Source organism: Ursus arctos, unplaced genomic scaffold (genome assembly GCF_023065955.2).
Source record: "Ursus arctos isolate Adak ecotype North America unplaced genomic scaffold, UrsArc2.0 scaffold_2, whole genome shotgun sequence".
In the NCBI taxonomy this organism is placed as follows: Eukaryota; Metazoa; Chordata; class Mammalia; order Carnivora; family Ursidae; genus Ursus; species Ursus arctos.
In genome coordinates this window covers 26198640-26223178 of record NW_026622874.1, presented here as the reverse complement: position 1 = coordinate 26223178, position 24539 = coordinate 26198640, and the positions used below count along the sequence as shown (strand labels likewise).

Sequence of the window (24539 nt, the reverse complement as noted above, 5' to 3'; positions counted from 1 at the left end):
CTCCCCTGTTCTGCCTTCTGGCTGCTGGCCCCTTCCTTACTCAAACCAACAGGAAGGAGAGAGCTCGGCTTTTCTACCCACTGGGAGGGGTCTAGCAATGAAATGTGCTGGAAGAGAAAGACCATGTCCTTCCTAGAAGAAACTGGCTGATTCCCATAGGGGGAGGCCTTGTCTTCTGAGGGTCCCCACTTAGTGTTTTCTGTCCCCGCGGCACAGGAGTCTCATGTATCCAATAGGCAGAAGCATTAAACTCCAGGGTGACCAGAAGCCAGCGGGTGGGGAGGGAGCCATCTGTGATCGAGCCGGCTTATCTGTGGCCCACAGACCCCCCCCCCCCAGCGGTGGGAGGTTAAAGGAGCTGAATGGAGCAGGTGGTGGCGCTTTCTCTGTCTCCTGGGGCCTTCTGGTGGGCTTTGAAATGAGGAAAGGAAGACACGTGCCTGTCTCTCCTCTCACCCCTCCCCTCCCTGCCGCCCCCCCCCCATGGTCCGTTTGACCCTCCAGCCCCATGACCTGGGCAGGCTCCGTGCTTCCCCAGGGGGCCCAGCTGCCGCTGGAGGCGCCATCTGAAGCCTCTCCTAGAGGGGCCCAAAGGAAGACAAGACCCTGACCTCTGCGGTGGGGTCCTTCCAGATCAAACTGGGAACAGCGCTCACTTGGCAAGGCTGGTCACTACGACTTCTCAAGGGACCTTTGGAATCTGCTTGATGTCTTTACCCCAAAATAACCATCCCAGCTTTCCCACCACTTGCTGCTGCTTCATTCTGGCCGGCACCTTTTTCTGCTGTGTGAAACCCTTTAGGAGAGGTGCCTCCTCCAAGAGACCTGGGCTGATGGGCGTCCCTGGGGTGACCCCGGGCGGGGAGCCAGCGGCAGGCCCTCTGGGGCTCCGCGGGGGGCTCTGCCCACTGTGCCAGCCATCAGGGTAACTTCCTGACTCTCCCGAGTGCCCTCTTCCCCATCCAGGCCCCCAGGCGCCCCTACGTCCCCCTCCTCGGAGGCCGCCTGAGCAGGAAATCCCACTGACTCCTACCCCAAGGGGCTGCTGTGGCATAAAGGAGAACACCTGTGGAATGTCCACGTGCCATGAGCTCTTGTGTTAAAACATGTTTCTCCTTTAATTACGAAAGTAAGGAAGGGGCAGCAGGGAGCTGTCGTCCGTCCCTAGGAGGCTGTGGTGGCCTCACGGTGGGAGTCCTCCGTGGCCAGAGTGGCCCCAGCACGGCGCTCGGGCTGCACGGGCCCTGTGCTATGTGTTACCTGGCTTCTCCCCAACCCATCATTTCCAAGGGCAGTAGGGAGCCCTTTTTGCAGATGAGGAAGCGAGCATTCTGAGTGAGGAAAGGGGTCTGGGCTCCTAGGTGGGCCCAGCGGTCACCACCAGCCTGTGTGTGCTTCCCTCCCCAGGTGCTGCCAGCGAGGACCCCCACTTCCCCAAGGTGCAGTGGCCACCCCGTGAACTGTGTTCTCCCTGCCACGACGAACTCCGGGGTACGCCTGTGTGGGACCTGAACAACACCCTCCGATTCCTCAAGACCCACTTCTCCCCGAGCAATGTCGTCCCGGACGTGTCTTCTGCTCGGCTGGGCCCACGGATGGTTGCCCAGAGGATGGCAGCTGGAAATTTTACTCTGGGCCCTGAGAAGGCGGGGATCATGGTGGGCCCAGGGACAAAGTCCCCCGGAACCACTGTTCCTGACGTTCCAGCAGAGAGACTCAGGGCAAGTCACCCCCAGGATATGCTCACTGGCCTCGGTACAGCCCCCGCCGAGCCAGACCAGGGACCTCCCGAGCACATAGCAGAGCTTCAGAGGGATAAGGTGCAGCAGCCGAAAGGGCAGCAACACTTGACCAAGCGAGACACAGGGGCCGTACTGCTGGCTGAGTTCCTGGCCGAGAAGAACCTCCCCAGAGGCCCTTCAGAGCTGAGGCGAGTGGGTCGCAGCTCAAAGCAGCTGGCCAGCATTCCTGAGGGGGAGCCAGAGGCTGGGCCCGTGCGGGGCCAGGACCAGTGGCTGCAGGTGCTGGAAGGGAATTTCTCCCACCTGGACATCAGCCTCTGTGTGGGGCTCTACTCCCTGTCTTTCATGGGCCTCCTGGCCGTCTACACCTACTTCCGGGCCAGGATGAGGGCACTGAAGGGCCATGCTGGCCACCCTGCAGCCTGAACCATTCGACGTGGGAGGGGGGCAGAGATGGGAGCTGCCACTCGTGCTCTTCCAGCCCCCTGTCCCTCCCCCCTCTTCCCATGTTCCTTGTCCAGGGAAATCCAGGGAAACCATTTGCTCCAATGAACCTCCTTGGGCCTTCTGGGGAGCAATGTTCCGTAGACATGAAAGCATGCGTAGGGTTTGTGTTCATCTGACAGCACAGCGGAAAGCAGCCTTGGGCAGAGGGGTTGGGAGGCTCAGTCCCTGGCCTCCCAGCCCCAGATTCCTCTTTTACCTTGTTTGAAGTCCCGCCTCGTTCTCGCTGAAGCTTCCGTGTCTCCACTTGGTCTTGGCCCTAAACTGGGGCAAGCATGGCCATAGTTGCCCAGGTTCTCCATCCAGGTCTAGTGGACTAGAGCAGAACTCTTCAGTATATTCCAGAGCTCCGTCCATCCCCCTCCCTGTGGGGTACACGGAGGCCTTTGTGCCGGAGAAGGACGGACTGCCTCTGGCCCTCTGTGGCCTGTACATCCTCCGGCCCCTTGTAACTCCAGGGTGGGGTTTGCTTTGGGGGAGGGTGGTGGTGGTCTGGAAGCTTCTGAAAGCCCTGCTGGTCTCCCAGGTGTGGCCTGGGGTCAGGGTTGGAGGGAGGAGAGCTGCTGGCTCCTTTCCCAGACCTCTGCTGCTGGAGCTGGTGTGGACTTGGACAGGTGATGGCCACGGGGCTGGGTGGTGAGTGGCTGGCTTGGCGGGACCTGAGAGGGGCTTGTGTGGGATTTAGGGAGGGGTACTGGTGTCGTTAGTGCCTTGGCTCCGGGCTTAGCTGTGAGGGAAGAGGAAAGCCTCAGGGAAAAGATGGTTGCTTCAGATGTGCTTTGGCTCCTCCCCAGTGGGCTCTACCCCTCTGAGAGCTGGGTCTTTTGTCTTTTGATTTTGGCCTCCAAAACAGATGCTAACCTTTGTGGAGGGTGCTGGAGTGAGGGGAATATCCTCTCTCTTGAGGGTCCACCTCCCATCGTGTAGAGCTTAAAAGGGTCAGAGGGGAGGGTAGCTCTGTACACATGCTTGATTCCCACCCTACCCCACTGCTTGGGAGGGTTGTGGAATAAATTATTTTTGTTAAAGCAAGCCCTGGTGTGTTCTCTGACTTGCTGCTTGGAGACCTTGTGTCCAGAATGCACAGAATCTGGCCTCTGTGGGGATCCAGCCACATGTGATTGCCTTGGCTCGCAGAGCTCCTGCCCTGCAGGGGGCAGGGGGCCCTGGCACCACCCCGTTCTCCTGGATGGGGCCCTCCCCCCTCAGCTCTCGGAGCCCTCTGGCCCCAAGCCCCTTCCGTCTCCACCGGCACCCCACCAGGGGACAGAGCTTGGTGGAGGTCTAATGCCGCCGCCTCCTGTTCCCCCAACCTCCTGGACACCTGCCTCAGTGCTTCCGGTTCTGCCCCGGGAACCTTCCGCTGCACCTGCCCAGCCCTCCACAGCACGCGTCCTGCATCTCCCGCGCTCTCCCAAGGAAGGAGAGGGTTTGTTTGTGAGAGCAGGCCTGCACTAGCTCTTCAGCAGGGAGGAGTCAACCAGATTAGAGAGCCTGCCCCTAATCCGGCCTGCCAGGTTTTACAAGGCTCAGAGCCGCTGATAATGAACCTCATTAAGGGGGAGCAGGAGCCTCAATCCGATTTGGGGTTCTCTCTGACATCTTCACTCTGCTCGGATGGCCTTGGCACTGGGTGGAGCAGGTGGGATGCCTAGCAGGCTTCCTCTGCGGGGGCAGCTGGGAGGGGGAGCACAGACAGAGGTCAACCCCCCCATCCCTGCCTATGTGAGCCCTGTGTTACCTCTTTAGCCGGATAGAGTCCATCCTGGAGCCTCTCTGCATCCCTCCTCCATCTGCCCCCTCCTTTCTCCTAAGCTGGCTCTGACCCTCTCCCTGCCCCACCGGGGCCTGGCTGGGAGGCTGACAGGCCAGCACACTGGGCAGGGTGACCCTGGCCTGCAAGAAGGATAAAGAGGGCCCAGGCCAGTGCACACCGGGCCAAGACCACCCGCCTTGCCCCTCTACCACCTGGGACCTGACTCCATGTCAAGGGCAGAGAGCCCTTCTAGCTCCAGTGAGGCAGGCCCCCGTAGGGCCCCGGCAGTGGGTGTAGGCCTCCTCACAGCCAAGCCTTTCTTGGGCTGTTCCAGCCACTCTGATTGATAAATAAGGGTGGGCCCCTCCTCAGCGGGGCTGCTGCCTTTCACCTTGATTTCCCCAGGGCACGCTCAGCGGCATCGGCATCGATAAACTGGCTTGCCCAGCAGCCCGTCTCTCCCTCCAACCCGTCTGCCAGGCTGGGAGCCTGGTCTTCTGCGACTTGAACTCTGCTTGCCGTTCTAGATGGTTCCCTGCATCCTGGGAGAGCTCCCATGCAGGAAAGTGTCCTCATGGGAGCCCTGCAAGGCAGAGGCATTCCTCGCTGCCTGCGATGCTACCTACTGAGCGTTCTGGAACGATTTCTTAGAGGTGGAGGCAGCTGAGCTGGCTTTTGAAAAATGAGTGGGTGTTAGCAAGGAAAGTGAAGAGGAAAAAGGCCATGGGGACAGCACATGCCAAGTCCGAGAAAGAAAAATAGGGAACACAAGAAATTCTCAGTAAAAAACATAGAAAAACATTTTCATTAAAAAAAAATTTAATGGGCGCCTGGGTGGCTCAGTCGGCTAAGCCCCTGCCTTCAGCTCAGGTCATGATCTCAGCATCCTGGGATCAAGCCCCGGATCAGGCTCCCTGCTCAGTGGAGAGCCTGCTTCTCTTTCTCCCTCTGTCTCTATGCCCGCTTGTGCTCTCTCTCTCTCACTCGCTCATCTCAGGTAAATAAATAATATCTTAAAAAAAAAAAATTTTAAGGGGTGCCTGGGTGGCTCATTTGGTTGAGTGTCCAAGTCCTGATTTGGGCTCAGGTCATGATCTCAGAGTCTTGAATTCCAGCCCTGCATTGGGCCCCAAGCTCAGTGGGGAGTCTGCTTGAGAGTCTCTCTTCCTTTCCCTCTGTCCCTGCTCTCTCTCTCTCAAAATGAATAAATCTTTTTAAAAAATGTAAGGAGGTTTTCAGTGCTGCACTGGACTAAAGCTGGGGATACCCAGAAGATGAGGGTCCCACAGCTGCAGGGCTTCCACTCTAGAGGAAGAGACAGAGGAGAAAAGAATGTGCTGAATGCTCTTAAGGAGGGACCAGCAGGAGGGACTGGGGGAGGCTTCCCTGAGACCTGAAGGATGAGGAGCCAGGAAGCGGGAGGGGAGTGGGGGGGGGGATCACAAGCCCGAGGGGCTGCTTGGTTCAGAAGCCACCTCCAGACTGGTGAGGTCCCAGGGGGCGGCCCCCCCTCCAGCCTGGCTCCTCCCGAGCAGGTTTGGCACGGGGTCGGGGTCGGGGTCGGGGTCGGGGTGGGGGTAGGTGCAGCACATCGTGCCCTAAGTGTGGGGGTGAGGAATGGGCTCCAGAGGACCCACACAGTCTTGGTCCTGGAGAAAGTCACCAGCAGTGGAAGGAGGAGGAGATCTGGTTCATTCCCCTGGCTTGGCCACTAACCAGCTGCATCTGACATTGGGTGAACCATTCATCTCCTGGGTCTCAGCCTCCTCACATCTAAGGTGAACACCTCAGATGAAGCTTCGTGGTCCCTAAGGTGCCTTTACGTCTCTGATGGTGATCTCAGCTGATTTCTCGTCAGCTCAGTGAGGGACTTGTCCCTTCAGAACCTTCCAGAAAGGACTCCTGACCAAAGGAAATCACAGCTTCTATGATTTGTGTCCTCCTGGAAGCCCAGGACAACTATGAGAAGGGAAAGCTCACTCACACCAGCCTGCCGCCTGTGCCCCACGGGTGTCCTCTGCCCCAGCACTGCCTGAGCGCCCCCCAGGATCGCCTCCCCAAGCTAACTCCAGGGCAAGCCCAAGGACCCCTTCCTCTTCTTACTCTTTGCCTCATTTTAGGGCCAACCTCCTATGAGAGCAGAGGATGCTGCTTAGGCAGGTTGATAAGAAGTCCACCATTCACAGGTATACGGCTTTAAGAACTAAACCGAACTCCAAGAACAATTTAATTTTCACCCCGATCCCCTGGGCCTGGCTTGCCTCCTCCTCAGGTCTGCCTCTGCGTCCCCCACAGCAGTGCAGGGCCCTGGCTTCTCCTGGCTTTTCCAACCTCCACCTCGACTGTCCCTCACACTTGCTTTCTCCCTTCCTCTGCTGCCCTGGGGGTCCTTCCCACCCAAGAGGGAAAACGACTGCCCTTCTCATCCTCTCCTGCCCTCCCGACTGGGCCCCAGCAGTGCAATCTCCTCGACAGTGTGAGTGGCCCCATGCCCTCGGGATCCCAGTTCCTGGAGCAACCCTGTTCACCGTCCTCAGGGCCCCCCTCAAAACCTTGGTCTCTGCTCTGGAGGAGAACACCCCCAGTGAGCGTCTCCAGGACGGTGGCTGGGGCACACCGCGGGGTTGGTGGGCCCAACTCTGCTCGCCCACCCTGGCCCCTTCTCTCCAGGCTTCACCTCTGCTTGCAGAATGTGTGTGTTGGGCTTGGGTCACAGGCAGGAAGGAAAGAATCTAGAAGTCACAAGGCGAAGGTGGGGAACCTCTGCCAACATGAGGGGATGACATTAAGGGGGTGCTCCACGGGGACGTTGACCTTGGGGGAGTCAAGGAAGACTCAAGGAGCATCTGTTTAGATTTTAGGGTAAGATCCACTTGGCTGGGCTCGCAAGTTTCCAGGTATGTCTTTGGCAAGACTTGTTCATCTCTATACTGAGAGCAAAAGGCTTTTCCCTGGGGCTGCCAGGCTCATCCAGAGGAAAATGGGCCTCTGTGCTGCCTGTTAAACCCCCTTCCTCCACCACCGGGACGGTATGACTTGCCTCTCCCCAGTGTGTGTCTGCAAGGCTGTCCACCCCCGAAGTGCAGGGTGTGGTTGGAACCAAGAACCTCGTCTAGCTTGAACCTGCTGGGCACTGTCCCTGTGAGTCCTCAAACATCAAAGCTGCTGATGGTCACAGAGTTCTGCCTGGAAGAGGGAGGGGCTATTTAGCAAATGACGTGGAGAATGTTGATTGAAAATTAAGCTAAGAGCCCCTATACGCAGTGATGTAAAAAGAATAAGGCATAGGAAAATATCATAGAATACTTTATTGTTTTTGTAAGCATAAAATCCGTGGAAAATATTAACTGAAGTGAGCGTTTGATCCACCAATTTTAAAAAATAAGTTAAAAGTGAAATCAAGCCACATGTTAAAAAAACTGGGAAAAGATGCTCCTTAAATATGACAAAGGGATGTGGCTATTATGAAATATGCAATCGTAAGAATGAGATCAGTTTGCCTGTATTGACATAAGATGCTCAGGAAGGATACATTTCTATAAACATCGATATCACTACATTTATTTATTATTTAAAAGTGCACGTAGTGGGGGCCCAGCAGGCTTACTCAGAAGAGCATGTGACTCTTGATCTTGGGGTTATAAAGTTTGAGCCCCATGTTGAGTGTAGAAATTACTTAAAAATAAAATATTGCGTGTCTGGGTGGCTCTGTCGGTTAAGCATCCGACTCTTGCTTTCAGCTGAGGTCATGATCTCAGGGTCGTGGGATCGAGCCCCGCATTGGGCTCTGTGCTGGACATGGAGCCTGCTTAAGATTCTCTCTCTCCCTCAGCCCTCCCCACCCCTCTGCTCACGTGTGCATGCTCTCTCTCTCAAATAAATAAATATCTTTTTAAAAATTAAAATAAAATCTTAAAAAAAATAAAAATCTGTGTGTGTGCATGTGTGTGTGTGTGTGTGTGTGTGTGTGTATGTTAATGTTTGTCTACAAAAAATCTGGAAGAATATACACCAAACTCTGACCAGTGGTTATATCTAGAAAGTGAGGTTAGGGTGGCCTAGAATCAGGTCTGGGACTAGACCAAGGCAAGGAAGTTTCCTGGGGCACAAAATTTAAGGAGACACTTATCCTTAGGCTCAGCACCTGAGAGTGAGTGCCGCCTTAAATTGGGCACCCTGGGTGTCTCCATAGCCTCACCCTAGTCCTGGCTCTGACCTCAATACTTAAATACCTTTTTTTTTTTTTTAAGAATTTATTTATTTATTTGACAGAGAGAAACAGCCAGTGAGAGAGGGAACACAAGCAGGGGGAGTGGGAGAGGGAGAAGCAGGCTCCCAGCAGAGGAGCCTGATGTGGGGCTCGATCCCAGAACTCTGGGATCACGCCCTGAGCCGAAGGCAGACGCCCAACGACTGAGCCACCCAGGCGCCCCATAAATACCTTTTTGAATTTTTGCAATAAATACATTTCTTTTGAAAAGAAAGAATAATAAGGAAAATAGGATTAAAGGACTTTAAAGTTTTTTTAGAAAAGATTTTATTTATTTGACAGAGAGAAAGCACAAGCAGAGGGAGCCACAGGCAGCAGGAGAGGGACACAGAAGGAGAGGGAGAGGGAGAAGCAAGCTCCCCGCTGAGCGGGGAACACGATGCAGGGCTCGATCCCAGGCCCCTGAGATTGTGATCGGAGCTGAAGGCAGACACTTAACCCACTGAGCCACCCAGTCATCCCAGGATTTTAAAGTTCTGCTGTAACTAGGAAAAGCATTAAAGCCATGTTGAAAATGGGCCAAAGTGTGAAGACCAAATGAAAGATGCCACCTTTGTCTATCCTACTGGAAGAAAATTAAAGAAAAAAAAAAAGACAATGCCTTGTGTTAGCTAGAGGGAGGGAAAATGAGGTGTATCGGTTATCCATTGCTGTGTATCAAAGTTAAGTTTGAGCTGAAGTCCAAAATAGGTGATTAAGTTATGGTACGTCATTACAATAGAATACAGCACAACCACCAGAAAGAATTTGAATGTGTACTTTTTAAGCTGAAAATATCTTCACACCATATTGTTAAGTGAAAATATGAAGTTAAAAGAGCAGTTCTGTATAGTATGATCTTATTTTTTTTAAGATTTTTATTTGTTTATCTGAGAGAGAGAAAGTCCATGCGAGAGACTAAGCATGGGGGCGGGTAGGGGGAAGGGCAGTGAGAGAGGGAGAAGCAGACTTCCGCTGAGCAGGGAGCCCGATGTGGGACTCGATCCCAGGACCCTGGGATCACGACCTGAGCCCAAGGCAGACGCTTAACCGACTGAGCCACCCAGGCGCCCCAGTATGATCCTATTTTTGAAAAAGAGAATACAAATATATGTACAGATACCAAAGCCATGAGTCAAAACCTGGAACATACACAAAAAATGCCAACTGCGGTTAACAGTCAGGTCTAGGATGAGGGGTGGTTTTCTTTGTATTTATCTGTATTTTCTCATTTTTATTAAATATTTACTACTTGTTCAATAACACTACCATTATGGAGAAAGGATGTTTTAGGGTCATGGGGACATGGGTTCAAATCCCGACGCTGCTCCTTACCAGGCACGGAACCTTGGGGAAGTGCTTCTCTGAGCCCGAGTTTCTTCACCTGTAAAGAAGGTAATCAGGGCTAAGGTGTGGCTAACCGTGCCCAGCGCATAGTGGGAGGTCATGCCACCTTCTCGTCACCAATACCGTTCGCCTCCGCTCAGGGCCGTGGGCGGGGATCGGGGTGCGGGTGGAGTTGGGAGTCGTGGGTCCCGCGCCCCAGCCGCCCGCCCTGGCTGAGGAGACCAGGCTGCTGTTCCACCAAGGGCCCAGTCTCCCTCCTCAAAGGCAAAATCGCTGTGTTTTCATCCCAGAGTCCCTTCCCATACTCAGTTCTTTTGTAAAAGATTTTGTGTCACTCCTTGTTTTCAATAGGTAATAATGATTAAGTATTCTAAAAATTCCAAAGGACCTAGAGTGCCAGGTCTCTGGCCCTGGCCTGCCTGCCAGGCATTCGGGGCCCCTCCCTGGAGCCCACGTGCCCCTGGCTTCTCGTGAGTCCTTTCACACCTGTTCTCTGCAGATCCGGGAAGAGACACACACTGCACACACCACCCAGCACCTTGCGTGTCACTGAATTCGACACCTCTAAGACCCTCCCTCGCTACAGACACGGAAGGCCAACCCACGCTGGGGCCTGTCTCCGGGATGCACCCAGCTCCAGCCCCTTCCCTGGCTCCCTTCCCAGCTCCAGTCGTGGCTCCCTGTGCCACGGACTTGCTTGCCAGGCCATGTCTGGCTCCCCAGCTCCCCGATGGCTGCAGTCCAACGCTGACCTGACCGATGCTTGCTTCCTCCGCAAGCCAGGTCCCTCTCTGGAGCCCGAGGAGCTCCCTGCACTCCTCCAGGCCCGGAAGCCTCCCCTTGCCGGTCCTATGAGGGATTCTCTCCTCTTTCCTGTCTCAGCCCCCTCTGATCTATAGGGAGAGCGCCCACAGCCCTTGGTTTAGCAACGTGCCTCCCCCCAGTGGCCCCAGCAGGCCTCTCCTCACTGGTCTTCCCTGGAATCACAGCCAGGAGCAAACCGGCTACCTCTGTCACCGCCGGAAGTTCAACTTTTCCCAGCTCTCTCTCTTTTTTTCAGCAGCAAAGTAGGGTCAGGAACATGTAGGCACTGGGGACACGGGCAGGAGTGAAAGAAGGATCTCCAATGACATTTTGTGATGAGATGGTAGGAAGAGACAGACTCCATCGGGTAAAGAAATAAATGAACAAGGATCTCACATAGTGAAAGTGTTCTGGAGAGAAGAAATGGGACTTTCTTATTTAGGGCATAAAGATCTCAGTAAACTGAGAGGCACTCTGTGGTTATGGATGGGCAGATCAACATTGTAAGAGGGCAAAGTTCTCTTTAAATTAACCTGAAATTCAGTATAACACCAATCAAAAGTCCAGATGGATTTTTGGGGCAGGGTGCGGGGGCGGGGTAGAACTCGGCAGCCTTATTCTAAAATGTATATAGGTAATTAAAGGCCCATGGATTGCTAAGTCAGTTTGAGGGGGGAAAGAGAGTAAAGTGGGAGACTTGCCCTATGAGGACTTTTTTTAAGTGTGATTGTTTGCCCTAGGAACCGACGGCTCATAATAAAAAGTTCAAAGGAAGACCCGTGGCCACACGGACACGCGAGCTAGGCCTACGGCATTAGACATCGACCCCGCGAAGGCGGCGGGAAACTGGCTCACTATATGGAGGAAGAGGAAACGGGACCTCTGCCTTGTACCAAAGATGAGCCCAAATGGATTTAAAACCTAAACGTGAAAGAGTGAAAGTTACAAAGCTAATAAAGAACATGCGGGAGCATATCGTTCCAACCCGGGAGAGAAAAGCGCTTCTTAAGAACCAAAGAGAACCCGCCAGCCACAAGATGAAGTGGAGACAGGTTTCTTTCTTTCTTTCTTTCTTTCTTTCTTTCTTTCTTTCTTTCTTTCTTTCTTTCTTTCTTTCTTTCTTTCTTTTTCTTTCAGATTTTACTTATTTATTGGTCAGAGAGAGAGAGAACACAAATTGGAGGAGCTGCAGGCAGAGAGAGAAGCAGGCTCCCCACGGAGCAAGGAGTGGACGCGGGGATTGATCCCAGGACCCTGGGTTCATGACACTTACTGACTGAGCCCCCAGGCGCCCCTGGAGACAGGGTTCTTAGACCATAACGAAGGGTTTCTGTTTGATGGAGGCCACCCCAGGCGTGTGAGCAGAGAGCTGAGAGGCTGGGAAGAGGTACTTGTGGTGTCTAAACCCCCGAGTGCCCTGTCGCCCTCTGGGATCAGGGCGGTGGGCGTGGAAACGGAGAACTGGACGGCACACTGGACAATGACGGGGGTGCTGGGCGGTGGTCCCCGGCCTCTCCCAGCCGAGCGTGAGGGGCTCCCCGAGAGCCGGGCCAGGAGCACCAGCCTTGAGACGTGTGTGGTAAAATGGACAAATTACCCTGACGAGTTCCAATTCTCACTCCGCAGGAGCAATTCCCCGCAGGCCCGTCCCCATGGCAGGCATGAAATGCGGCCTTCACGCTGGATTACCAGCCTGCAGGAAGCTGTCACCTCCAGGCCTGGCGGGGTGTGGGGCTAATTCTGCTTCTCCATGGAGAGGATTCCTTTCTGTGTCCAGCCTGTGGCCTGAGCAACACTTCCTGTCACCACTGTCCTGATTCTCAGACGGCAAAGACCGAGAAGCACTGGTGTGTGTGTGTTTTGGGGGCGGAGGGGACTTGCCACCTCAGGCCACAGTCACACACGCCTCAGACTCTGGAGCTAACAGTCTCCCATAGAAGTTCTGCTCCCAACACTGTGTCCCCTCTTCAGAGGAAGGCTTTGAGTGGGCTTTTCCTGAGGGGCAGTGACTTCATAGCAAATATTTATTGAGGTGCCCTGCCCTTCAGGAGTGTGGAGCCCAGAAGGGGAGACCCACCAGTAAAGGGTTCCGTTACACGTCAGCCTGATTGATGCCCCACAGAATGGCGGGGGGCTGTGGAGCCCTGAGGACCTACCTCCTCCTCGGGAGGGGGAGAGGGGGGGAGGCAGGCAAGGAGAGCAGGGGTTCCCTAGGAAATGAGCGTGGAGGAAAGGGGCAGGGGAAGACAAGAGAGGGAAGAGCCCTGAGGATGAGTGGGTGGGATGTAGCCTCAGCAGGGGACCGAAGGAACAGCCTGGAAGTCTGGACTGGACTCTGCAGGCAACAGGGGCTGTAGGGTGTTTCAGAGGGCACAGTGTCAGGTATTGATTTTTTATTTTTTAAGAGATTTTATTTATTTATGAGAGAGAAAGAGAGAGAGAGCAGGGGGAGGAGTAGAAGGAGAGGGACAAGCAGACTCTGCGCTGAACACCGAGCCAGACGCGGGGCTTGATCTCACGACCCTGAGATCACAACCTGAGCCAGCACCAAGGGTCAGACGCTTAACCAACTGAGCCACCAGGTGCCCCTCAGGGATTTTTTAACTAGACGTTCCCTGTGTGAGACATCTTGCCACACACCTGAAGTCCAAATTCTCCTCAGCCGGTAACACGTAAGGGCTTAGCTAGACAGCTGTGCTGTTCACCTCTCCAGCTGCCTCTCTGGCCACCACCGGGGTGCCCCACCCAGGCTGGACTTTAGGACTTGTGAGTCCCCAGGTCTTAAGCTCTGTCAATCCGCAGGCCTTTGTGGGTGCTCTTCTCCCCACCTGAAATCCTTCCCCACCAAATGCCCTCCTGGGAGTAAATGTCACCTCCTCCGAGAAGCCTTCCCAGACTCTCCCTGAGCCACACCCTGCCGTCAAGCTCTTCCTCCCAGGTGCAGGCCACAGTAAGCATCATCCTTCTCCTCTCTTGATGCTCCCATCACATTGCTGAAGGTGTGTGCTGACCACCTGGCCTCCCCTATCAGACTGTGAACTCTGGGAACACAGGGGCTGCATCCTCTCTGTCCCTCTATCTCCAGCACCTTGGCTGCTCAATTAGTGGCCCATGAGTGAAAACATGGCCTCCTCTCCCACTGGGGAGAAAACACTTGCTGACTCTGCTAGGACCCAGCTCCTCCTCTCTGTCCCAGGCTGACTCTGTCCCCTGTGCCCCAGATGTATTCGGCTACCTAGGGAGAGGAAAGATACTGTTTTTGTTTTTGCTTTTAGATTTAGGTTCTCAGAAGCACCATAAGATCCGTACATTGGCAGACCCTTTTTGGTGAGCTATTTGGCATGTGGTCTGGCCAGCACAGTGGTTGAACATCTTACGTGGATACGGGACCCCTCCGCAGGAAAATGCCAGGCCCTCTCAAAGCTCTGTGCCACAACCGGCACAGAGTCGCCTCCACTGTATTCTGGGGGTTAAAGTAATTTACAGACCCAGCCCAGCGACAAGGGAAGGGGACTCCACAAGGTTACAAATACCAGCCGTGGTTCATTAGGGGTCATCTGTGTGACACACTACCACGTGGCCTTTTCTGACCAGTATAAACACCAAAGGTCTACTCTGGGTATGAGAATGGGGCGTGGTGTGGATAATCCTCAAGGGTGGAATGGCCCGAATTGTAACTCAGTCTTTGAGAGCAATTCATTTTTGTGTTTTCAGGAAAGAGTCAGCAATCTAAAACCCAGTGACACATCAGTGGGCCCCTTTGAAAAGGCCAAGGTCTAATTGTGGAGATCACCTCTTACTCCTGTCACGGCAGGTTAAGGAAATGGTGGAAAAGCAAGTAACCCCAGGTGCTAAAGAAGTTTTGAAAATATTTGCAGCAGTGTAAGTTCTAACTATAAAGCACATGTAACACACACACACACACACACACACACACACACCAGCAAGATCACACTTTCAACCAAATTGATTCAAAGGCAAACTTTGGGGGAATAGGACTAATTACAGAACTGCCTAGAAATGACCCTGACTGCCTCTGAAAATTGGGAGCCCCGGCCCCCTGCTGTGTTCACCCCAAGGCTGGAAGCCTGCCCTGCGGGGGTGCACAGACCCGGTTCTGCAGGGACAGGGGCTGGGCTACCAGTCCTCTCAGTCGCTTCCAGTCTGAGGACCCGGTTCTGTGGTGCTGGAGGTGAGCCCGAGGAGGGGCCAGCCCTTGGAAAGGAGGGGAGGAGGGGATGGGCCTGGGGAAGCCATCTGAGGGTTCGCAGGCAGGAGCCCCCAGCCTCCCTGCAGCAACAGTGGCTGAAGCGGGAGGCTGCTGTTGCTTTTCCTGCGCCTTCAAGTCCGGGTCACCATCCCAGGCTTTCCCCTTCTTCTTTAACTCATCACAGGGAGCCCGGACCCAGGTAATAAAGTCTGCAGAGCGCTGAGGGAGAGCAGGAAGTCCATAAAAAGCCAGGGCCCATTAGGGGTGAGAGGGAAGCGGGGCCCTGACAGCTCTAACTGTGAGGATCCAGCCGGCAACCACACCGATAAGGGGCCGACAGCCTAACCAGGCCTGACAGGGCCACCAACGGTGCTGGGGGCGCAGCTGCTCAGAGCCTCACCATCGCCCCAGGGAGGCCGTGCTCAGGCTTCTCCGTCCCTGGTCCCTAGGCTTCAGCAGCAGATGACTTCTGAACTTCCTCCCTCCCTCCCTCCCTCCCTCCCCCATTCAAGTAACAAATATTGACTAAGACTCCGGACGGACGCTGTAATAGGCTGGGCCCTGTCCCTGGAGCTCGAAGCATAATGGTAAAAAGACCGTTTCTTTACTGTCAGCAGAGAGGTGAAAAGAAAGGGGCAGAGGACTTCATAACAACATTCGTTACCATCTACAGAGCACCTCGTAAGAGCCCGGCACTGAGCGTCATTGTTCCATGGGTCAGCCTGAGAGGCAGGTGTTACTCCATTTTCCTGTGGTTAAACAACTTGCTCAACGCCTCCAGCGCTGAAGCCTCTTGCCTTTGGAGGGTGAAGCCAATGAGAATCAACCGTCCTTGAATCCAAATGCTTTCTCAGAGCCACCCAAGAGGGCCCCCGTAACCGTGGGCCTGCACCAAGGTGGGGGAAGCCAAGTCTAGTCAAGGGCATGTTATCAGGGATGATCTTGTCATGAAGGCTGCTGGAATCCTAAGGGGGGCCTGTCCCTTGTCAGTAAAGGGGGTAAATGGGTAGAGGGTGTTCTTAGGGATCAGGGGCCTTGTCAACAATCTTGGGGTGTCTGACACTGGGAAGCTGAGCCCCTGGGAGACGGACCAGCAGCCTCCAGGCTACCTGTGACACCAGCTAGTTCCCAGGACTCACCAAGTGCCTTCAGATGCTAAACCCTCACCCTGATGGTTGGGCAGGGGGCAGAGTTTGGGTAAAGGCTCACTGGAGCCCATCTCTGGGCAGGTGAAGCCCCACTGACAGGCTGGAGGGCATAGCAGAAGGAGCCTAGGCTTCCTTCTTCAGGCCACAACCAACAATACGACAAACCTGCTCCCAGCCTCGAGACTGGGAACATCCCTGTCCCCAGCACACCACACACTTTCTCTTTCCCTCCCTCAGGGTCTTCCCTTTCTGAACATCCCCACAGGACACAAATCCCTTGCTATGTGGTCTGGCACAACCACCCCAGCAACATAAACACGCCATTTAACCCGTGGTTTAAAGGTTAAGCTCCCTTGGGGCTGGAATTCTGTGTCCCAGGGCACTTGGGTGGGCTGTAGAAGAGCCTGGAAGAGGAGGGTCACAGACACTAGAACAATTCATGCCACAGGCCAGAGACAATGCTTTATGCCACATTATGTATTTTCAGTACCTGTTTCTCCTTGTTCTGGTAACTGTGCACTGTTCTCTTCAAGAGACATGTCAGGTGCTTAATGAAGTTTTATTAACCAAATGAAATAATTGTATAGCCAGAAACTGAGGGAAATCCAGCAAACTCTCACTGGTCAATATGAAGGAGAGGAGGGACTATCTCCATGGGCAGGTGGCCAACAGGGTCTGGAGGGGAGGGTTCAACCGGTTGAAACTGGCCTGGGAAGCAGGGACCTGAGGTGCCACTGGGGCTAGGAGATTGGGGGCTGGTAAGTGGGCCTTCCCAGCGCCTCAGATCTAGACCCTTCTGCCAAAGCTTGGATCCAGCATCAAGTGTACGAACACAGCACCAATAGCTAATCATAAGCCCCAACACTTGCTGGGCTCTTAGAATGTGCATTTAAGTGGCACCACAGCCCATAAGGTATAATTTATTATGATTATGCCCATTTTACAGATGAATTCATGATACCATTTACCATTACATTCTATTAATTTATTACATTTGACATTCTCCAAATGTCAGCCACTTATATTTCTCTGTACCTACTTCCAAATTCTGCTGATTCAAACCCTGCCTCTTGCCCCTCTCCTTGCTTTTATTCTTGCCTGTTCACTCATAGAGCCACCTTCTCTCTTCTCCCTTATCCCCCTACCCAGATCCTTCCTGCTTTCCAGCCTGCTGTCCATCCCAGTGCCCCGTGGTCTCTCCTTCATCAGGGGAAGTCCTATCTGCATTCTCTCTGGTGTTGCCTGCCCTTGTTTTCTGTGTCTGTTCCAGAACACCCCCACCGCCCAGAATGTTCTAAGCGAACACTGGGGTGTTCATGCCCTCCTGGCCACTTTCAAAGAGCTTGGGGGCTGTGAGTGGTGAGAGAAGGGTCCTCCCAGGGTTGGCTGGGGGGCAGGAGTGGGGAGCAGGGGCAGCTGGGTCCCCAGAGGCCCAAAGCCTGGCTCCCCCAGCAGAGGGACGGAGCTCACCAGGCTCTGGGGTGGAGGTGCTGGGCTGAGCTAATCACCTAAATGGACGCGGGCTGTTGAGAGACAGGCTCTATTCCCTAATAGAATTTGCCCTCAAGTGCAATTTAATTTTCTCTGAGGCGGTCTCCAGCCCCTCTGCTACCCTCCCCCAGACAGACCCTTATTTCCCCAGCTTCCAGGGGGGAGCAGAGCACCATCTCTCAGAGAAAAGAGGAGAGGGGCCTCCTCGGGGCTCTGTTCAAATCCATCCATTTGGCCTCCTCCTTTGGAACAGCCCCTGCCCCACCTCCTGAGCCCCTTCCCCAGATGGGGTTGCTGCTCCCCTCCCAGACTCTCTCTGACTTTCCTCTAGAGCTGCCCACGTTCAGCGACCACAGCCACTCCCAGCCTCCACAGCCTCGCCATGAAGGCAGACTCTTCCCCTGACCTCTGGTAAGTTCACATGCTTCCGGAATTCTCTTTGTCCAGCTCAGTGTCAGGGGTTTGGTGGGGATCTTGTCAGGAGGGTACGGGAGCTATGGAAGTGGGATGGCATGAGCCTCCTGTACTCACACTCAGCGCCCCATGGAGGGGACAGAAATCAGCTCAGAGCCCTGCAGCTGGGGCAGAGCCCAGCTCCTGGGTACCCTAAGCTTACCCCTGGCTCGTTAGAGCCTTTCCTGAGGGGGGAGTTTCCCTCCAGACACCCCATACTCCCAGCTCTCAGCCTGCAGTGTCCTGAAACTTGACGCTGGTCATTGGGAGTATGGAAAATGTGGGAATCTAGACGCTGAATTGTCCTTTCTTCTTCCCTGCTGATTCCAAGGTGGGGGGGGGACATCTTCAGAAGCTACTTTCCATCTCTTCCTCTGAGAGCCCCTTGGGCTGTGATAGGGGCTCTGGAAGGTCTGTGCAAGTTCATGTCTTGCCTGTGCCCCCCGTGCTCATGGGCTTTCCCACCCCCACCCCCAAGCAGGGATGGGGCCAGAACCATAAAGAGCACCCTGGGGGAGGGGAACAGGTTAGCGGAGGTGGCTTTCAGGGAAGGCAGAAGCCTGTGTGGCACAGAGGGGTTGGTTCCTGGACTCCAGGTGGTCCCAAGACTATCCTCTTTATCTGGCAAGCTCTGGGGAGGGAGCACTAGAATCCCTTTTTGTCTTTGCCATGAGGGCCTTGAAAAGAGCAGAGGGTGGGGCTGAGGAGGATGGAGAATGGATGGGTGGCAGGTCAGGGTCAACTGCAAGGGGGAGATGGTCATTCTTTAGGCACAGCCCCCTGCTCAGCGTGCAGCTGAGGTCCCTTCGTCAGTGTGGGGGGCCCATCTCTTTTGGGGCTACGTTTGTGGGCATCCTCCCTGCACATTCACCCAGCAAGTTCTTATTAGTCCCTTACTTGGTGCCAGAAACTGTGCTGCATGCTAGGAGGAAAAGGGACTGCTGTGTGTGTGTGTGTGTGTGTGTGTGTGTGTGTGTGTATGTGTGTGTGTGTGTGTGTGTACCGCACATCCAAGTCTCAATGCCTAGAATAGCACTGTCCAGTAGAAATACAAGACCAGCCCCTAGAGTAAGTTTCAATATCCTGGTGGCCATGCTAATAAAAGAAAGAAGGGAAATAATAATAGATTTAATTTAACCCAAGATATCCAAAATATTATCATTTCAGCATGTAATAAAATTTAGAAATCTTAATGAGATATTTTACATTCTTCTCTTTGGATTAAGTCTGTGAAATCCAGCATGTCATTTGCCTCTCTAGCACATCTCATTTCGGACCAGGCACATGTCACATGTTGGTACGAAGTAGCCACCTGCGACTAGCGGCCGCCACACTGGACCGCGGAGTCCTAGAGCATTCGCACGTGGTGTGGCCCACGGGCCAGCAGCATCGGCATGGTCCGGCGACTTCTTAGAAATGCAGGGATTTACACGCATAGAAAATCTGAGGACCTCTGTGTGCAAGAGCTGGGGAAAGAATGAACATTCACAGAGCATTTGCGTTAGGAGCTTTTCGTATTGGGTCTCATACAATCCCCCAACACCCCCTTCTCAGGAGAATGATCCGAGTAGTACCATCCCCAGTGAACACAGGAGCACAGAGGCTTGGAGAGTTTAACTTCTCATAGCCATAAAACTCAGATGTAGAGTCAATCCAGGATTTATGTTTTCTACAGAATGCTTCCTTGGGTGGAGTCTTGGAGAAATCCTTTGTCCCCCAAAACTCTCAGCATATCTTCCTTGACCACCCAAAGTGGCTATAGTGACAGTGTCCTGGGCCCTTCTCTGGGGACCTGTGTTTTTAAGCAGAAAGCTTTGGTGACCGAGGGCAAGCCCCTTCCTGGTAAACTTGGGCTATGAGCAGGGGAGGACGCCAAGCAGTGAGGGAGGCAAAAGGTGTCGAGCTCCTTGTCCTTTCACACCAATCAGAGCGGACATTAGTGGGCACTCTCTATGTGCCAGGCCCTGTGCTAACGGCTACAGCCCTCCGGTGACAAGACTATCAGGCAGGTACTGTGACTCTCCCATTACACAAATCTGCAGATGGAGGCCCAGAGCAGACAGCACTCCAGCAGGCATCCGCCAGGCCGTCCACCTGGCTCCAGGTCGGGAGTGCAGCCCTGCCTCACCACTTCTCCCCACGAGCCTCCTGGGCCAGTCTCCGGTCTCCGCGGCCCACGTCTAACACTTCTGCCTTTTTTTGGTTGTAAGTCAGTTCCTGGGAGGAAACCGCTGAGTTAAGCTCCTCCAGTAAAGGTCTTTCGCCAAGATGATGACAGGGTTATTTTATAGATTAGTCTTGACACCGGCAGTTATTCTCAAATGGAGCCAGGCTGGACGTCCCCCCTCCCCCACCCCACAGCCTCCTCTTCAGAAGCTGAGACAGGGACCGTGTGCATCTATCTGAGCCCTCCCCAGTAGTGCAGACAGCCCTCCCCCCTGCGCTCCAGCCTCCTTCCTCATCGGGACATGCCGTCCTAACACCAGGGGCCCCTCCTGTCCTAGGAGGCGTGGGGGAGGAAAGGCATGTGATGGCCCCTCACAAACTGTACAGCACCATGAAGACGTGGGTGGCACAGCTCATCCTCGGATTCAGGATGCCTCTGAGCCCTGGAGGTTGACGAGGGAACGCAGGGAGAAAGGTGGTCAGTGGTGCCACATCCAGAGCGCAGGAGCTTTAAATACACCTGGATATCAAGTCAATTTTAAAAGCAAACAAAAACAAAAAGCATAAGTGCAGGTTGTGGGCAGAGGAGCTCCTGCCAAGAAGATCTCCGTGTGCCGTGGAGAAGGGGGCAGAAGGAGCAGAGCCCACCAGATTAATACTGTGGGTCACCGTTATTAACCACCACAGTGACAGCTGAGCGCCTCCTGTGTGTGGAACACTGGGCTCCCGGGTTTATACGCCTTCTGTCTAATCCAGCTGCACCCTACAGTGTAGGCAGGGGTTATCCCCATTTTACACATGACACAAACGAAGCCGGCAAGGTGAAAGCACTTGCCCTAGGTGTCAGGAAGATTTTCATCATACGGCTGAAATTTCATCCCAGGGGCAGCTTTGGCACCTGGACCTCAGCTTCTGACCATATTGGATGAGCAGGTCTCCTCCACTCCCCAAGGGGGAAGAAACCAAAGCATGGTCCCACCACCATGGGTCTTTCTCTTTCCCAACTAACATTTTTAGTAAAGAAGAGTGCCCAAGTTCTAGTTTTTGCCTGAAAACACGCGAGTAAGTTTCTTGTCCCCTGGTTTCTCCCATAAATATAAAACAAGAAAAAAACAAAAACAGACACAATACTACAGAAGGGGTACAGTAATGATGCCAGCCAACCTTTCTAGGGAGAAGCTTCCTAGGTGCTTCCAGTGACCACCTGTGAGGAGAGTAGTGTTGTTTTCCCAATTCACCTGTGAGACGGACCCTGCCAAAGTTGCCCCACTTAGGCTGTATCCAAGTTGGAATTTGCAGACACTCTGAGCCCAGAACCCAAAGGTTTGCTCACCCATTCTCCAACCCGCTCCCGGCATAAGGAATGCATTCATCACACCTGGGGAATTTGGCTGACACTATCTTGCAAGAATGCTGAGAATTCTGGAGCAAAGCAAGTTATGGACCGTCTGCACTTAGCACTCCAGGTCATTGTCTTCTAGGGTCTAGGAAGGAGCTGGCATACATGGGTGCTCAATGAGTGCATGAATTAAGGAATGATCTAAGATACTCTAGATTTCTGATGGGAAATAAAGAGAGTAAGCCCTGAAACTAGAATGAGACCAGATTCCCTGATTCATTCCCCAGCTTCTCATGCGCACAGGCCATGGGGTGTGATGGCTACACAGATGGATCTCAGAGGACTTGGCCTTGCCAGGTAATGGGCTCTGTGTGGACCCACCATCTGGCTTGCCCAGGGACTTTCAAATGAGAGTTATATGATGATGCTGGTGGGGCAGGAAAACATTGAGCCAGACTACCTGTGGTCATATCCTGACTCCACTGCCTACTGCTGTGCAACCTTGGGCACGTCACTTGACTTCTCTATGCCTCAGTTCCCTCATCTGTAAAATGGGGATAATAATACCTGACTCAAAGGGTTTGTGAGGATTAAATGAGTTAACACATAGGGAACACTTAGTGCAGTGCTGGCAATGTAAGTGTTAGCTATCGTCACCTTCCTTCTTCCTCTGAGGATCCCACTGCTCTTGTTTTATTCTGTTTCTCAGCCACTTACTGACTCAGAACCTTATCTTGAGTGTTAGACGCCCAAGGGCAGAACCATCTCTTTTCCATGTCCCTTCAATTCCTGTGTCAAGGACACAGGGCAGGATTAGGTTAAGCAGCAACTGCCTTCTGATCAGCGTCCTGGGGGTGGGGGCAGATCCCTGGAAGGTTCTGGGAAGAGAAGGAGACAAATGACAAAGCGGTGGGCTCATGAAAGGGGCCCTTGACAAATGACTGGAAGGACCGGGTGGACAGATGGGGAAGAGCAAAGGCCCCTGTCCTTTTATTGGAGAACTCCTTGTGGCTCCCTGAACAAGACAGTGGCTCCCCAGGGGCCGGGCTGAGGGTTGGTCTCCCTGGTTCTCTCTGTTGGGATGAGTAATATGGACCAGGGCAGAGGGTCTATATCAATCTAGCTCAGCAGAAAAATGAATGAAAATTGGATTCCCCAAGGAGGATCGGGGAGCTGTTATCCAGACAGAGATAAATCAAAGGATGCCACAGAGAAGGGGGAGAGCAGGTTTCCAACAGCAGGGGAATAATTAAGGAAACAGTTTCAAAATGCAAATGATGAAAGAGGGTTTGAGAGGCACGAGGACAAGAAGGAGGTGATTGGAGATGGGGTGATGGGGAGCAGGAGTGGTGAGTGGAGAAAGAGGCTGGGGTTCAGAATTCCTGGCATCTGAGGGTGAACTCACCCACTCTGCAGAGCTCCTAAAACGTAAGGGTTAGAAGACACGGGAGTCTGCTGGGCAGAGTGCAAAGAGCACCGGAGTGGGAGTCAAAGGCTGGATTTAATCTCCAGTTGGCTCTGCAACTTATTAGCAGTGTGACCTTAGGCAAACCACTTAACCTCTCCGTTTCCTGATAATCACACCTACGCCCAGCATGATTATGAAGATCAAATGAGATAAAATATGTAGAGGAACTCTGTAAATTGTAAAGTGCTAGACAAAGGCAAACTATCATCATTTTCCTAAATCGGGTTTCTAGAGATTCTTCCTTCAGGACTGGATCCACTGACATGTTGAGTTTGGTTCCCAGAAATGTAATGTGTAGACATTCAGAATCTCTTCCTGACCGACTGCTCAGACAGAGCCTAAACCCAGGGAAAGCCACATCACCACTGACCCATCCCCTGGTGCCCATCCTCCGAACGAGTTGTAGCCGAAAGCCACAGGTCTGCCCTAAAGACTATTGCTCCTGGTGGGTCCCCTGCCAGCTGTGGGTGGCTTTCACTGAGAAGACCCCTGCTCTGTCAGCTCAGAGGTTTAGGTCCACACAGATCCAACAGAGAGTCTTCCTGCGGGATTCAGCCGTTCCCCCCACCCCCGTTCTCTGGGGGTAGCAGATTACCTTAGCCCCTGTTAGCCTCGGCTTTTTCATCCTCCAGATAGGTATGACAATACCATTTACTGAATTGTTATGAAGCAAAAGATGGATTATGCAGGTAGAAGCATTTACCTGGGTGCCTGGCACAGTTTCAAACTGTCGATAAATGATGGTGGCTATGTTTGCTGTTATATTGTTCCTGTTGCTCTCAGCAGCCGTAGGCACTAGAATATCTACTTAAGGAAAGCCTTTCGTGGGGGTTTCATCATTGACAGATGGGCAAGTGGAGGCCCCAGGAAGGAAGTGAATGCCTTGGCAGGGGTATGCTGTTAATGGAAGATGTTGAGAATGGAACCCAGCTCATACTTCTAGAAAAGTCTTGGAACGTGGAAAGGGGCATTTATTGGCTGAGCTGGGGATGCACTGGGGTGCAGGGGAGCTGCTGCCCACAAGTTGCAGAACCGAGAACCAAGGGACCTCCCAGGGCTCTTCTGCCATTGGATAAAGGTGAGAATGGCATTTGCTGAATCAGTGCTGGGGAGTCCCCCACAGTAATGCGGTCCCTCACTTGATGACAGGCTAGTGACTGGCAATGAAAAGAGGGCAGGACCTGGGCAGGTTCATACCAGGGAAGCAGGAGCCGCAGAAAGCATTTTAAAAACATAATTTTTAATTATAAGAGTCACTACCACATATGCTTGACATTTCACTGCATATAAATATTTTCTCTTTTACTAATATTACTGAAAAAAATGTAACCAGTTTACAGAAAATCTGGAAAAGAGAAAAAAGAAAAAAATTCCATAATACATCTTCCTAATATACTTTTCTCCCAATAAGTTTTTGAATAGCATTTTGATACATTTCCTTTCAGTGTTTTCTCAATGTTTTGGAGAGCAATTTTATTAGTTTTTTCTGCTTTATAAAGTAATTTAGGAAACTTAGGAAAACTAAGAAAATACAAAAATATCCACTATACAGGTAACCGCTTTTATATTTTAACATATATTTTCTATCTATGCTGCTTTAAAAAAAACCCTACAATTCATACTGCTTCGCATTCACTCTTTGTCTAATAAACCTCACTATTCTACATTATTAAATATTTTTTCTGTTGTATTTCCTAACAACAATATAACATTCCATTTTATTTACTATAATTTATTTAATAATCCCCTATTGCTGGGTATGTAGTTTATTCTCTTTTAAAAATGTTATAAACATCCTTGCAACTACATCTTTATAAATATTCCTGATTATTTTCTGTGACTAAATTTCTATATGGATTGGG

General features: G+C 52.8%; 1 protein-coding gene across 1 annotated transcript in view; it reads left to right on the top strand.

Moving 5' to 3' along the window:
• QSOX1 (quiescin sulfhydryl oxidase 1) overlaps positions 1–3278 on the top strand; it is a 35252-nt gene extending 31974 nt beyond the window's left edge. The window contains exon 12 of the mRNA XM_026509155.4: positions 1408–3278. Within this exon, the coding sequence (XP_026364940.2) occupies positions 1408–2168 (761 nt within the window). The 3' untranslated portion in view covers positions 2169–3278. The remainder of the gene's footprint in view (positions 1–1407) is intronic.
• The last annotated feature ends 21261 nt before the right edge of the window (positions 3279–24539 follow it).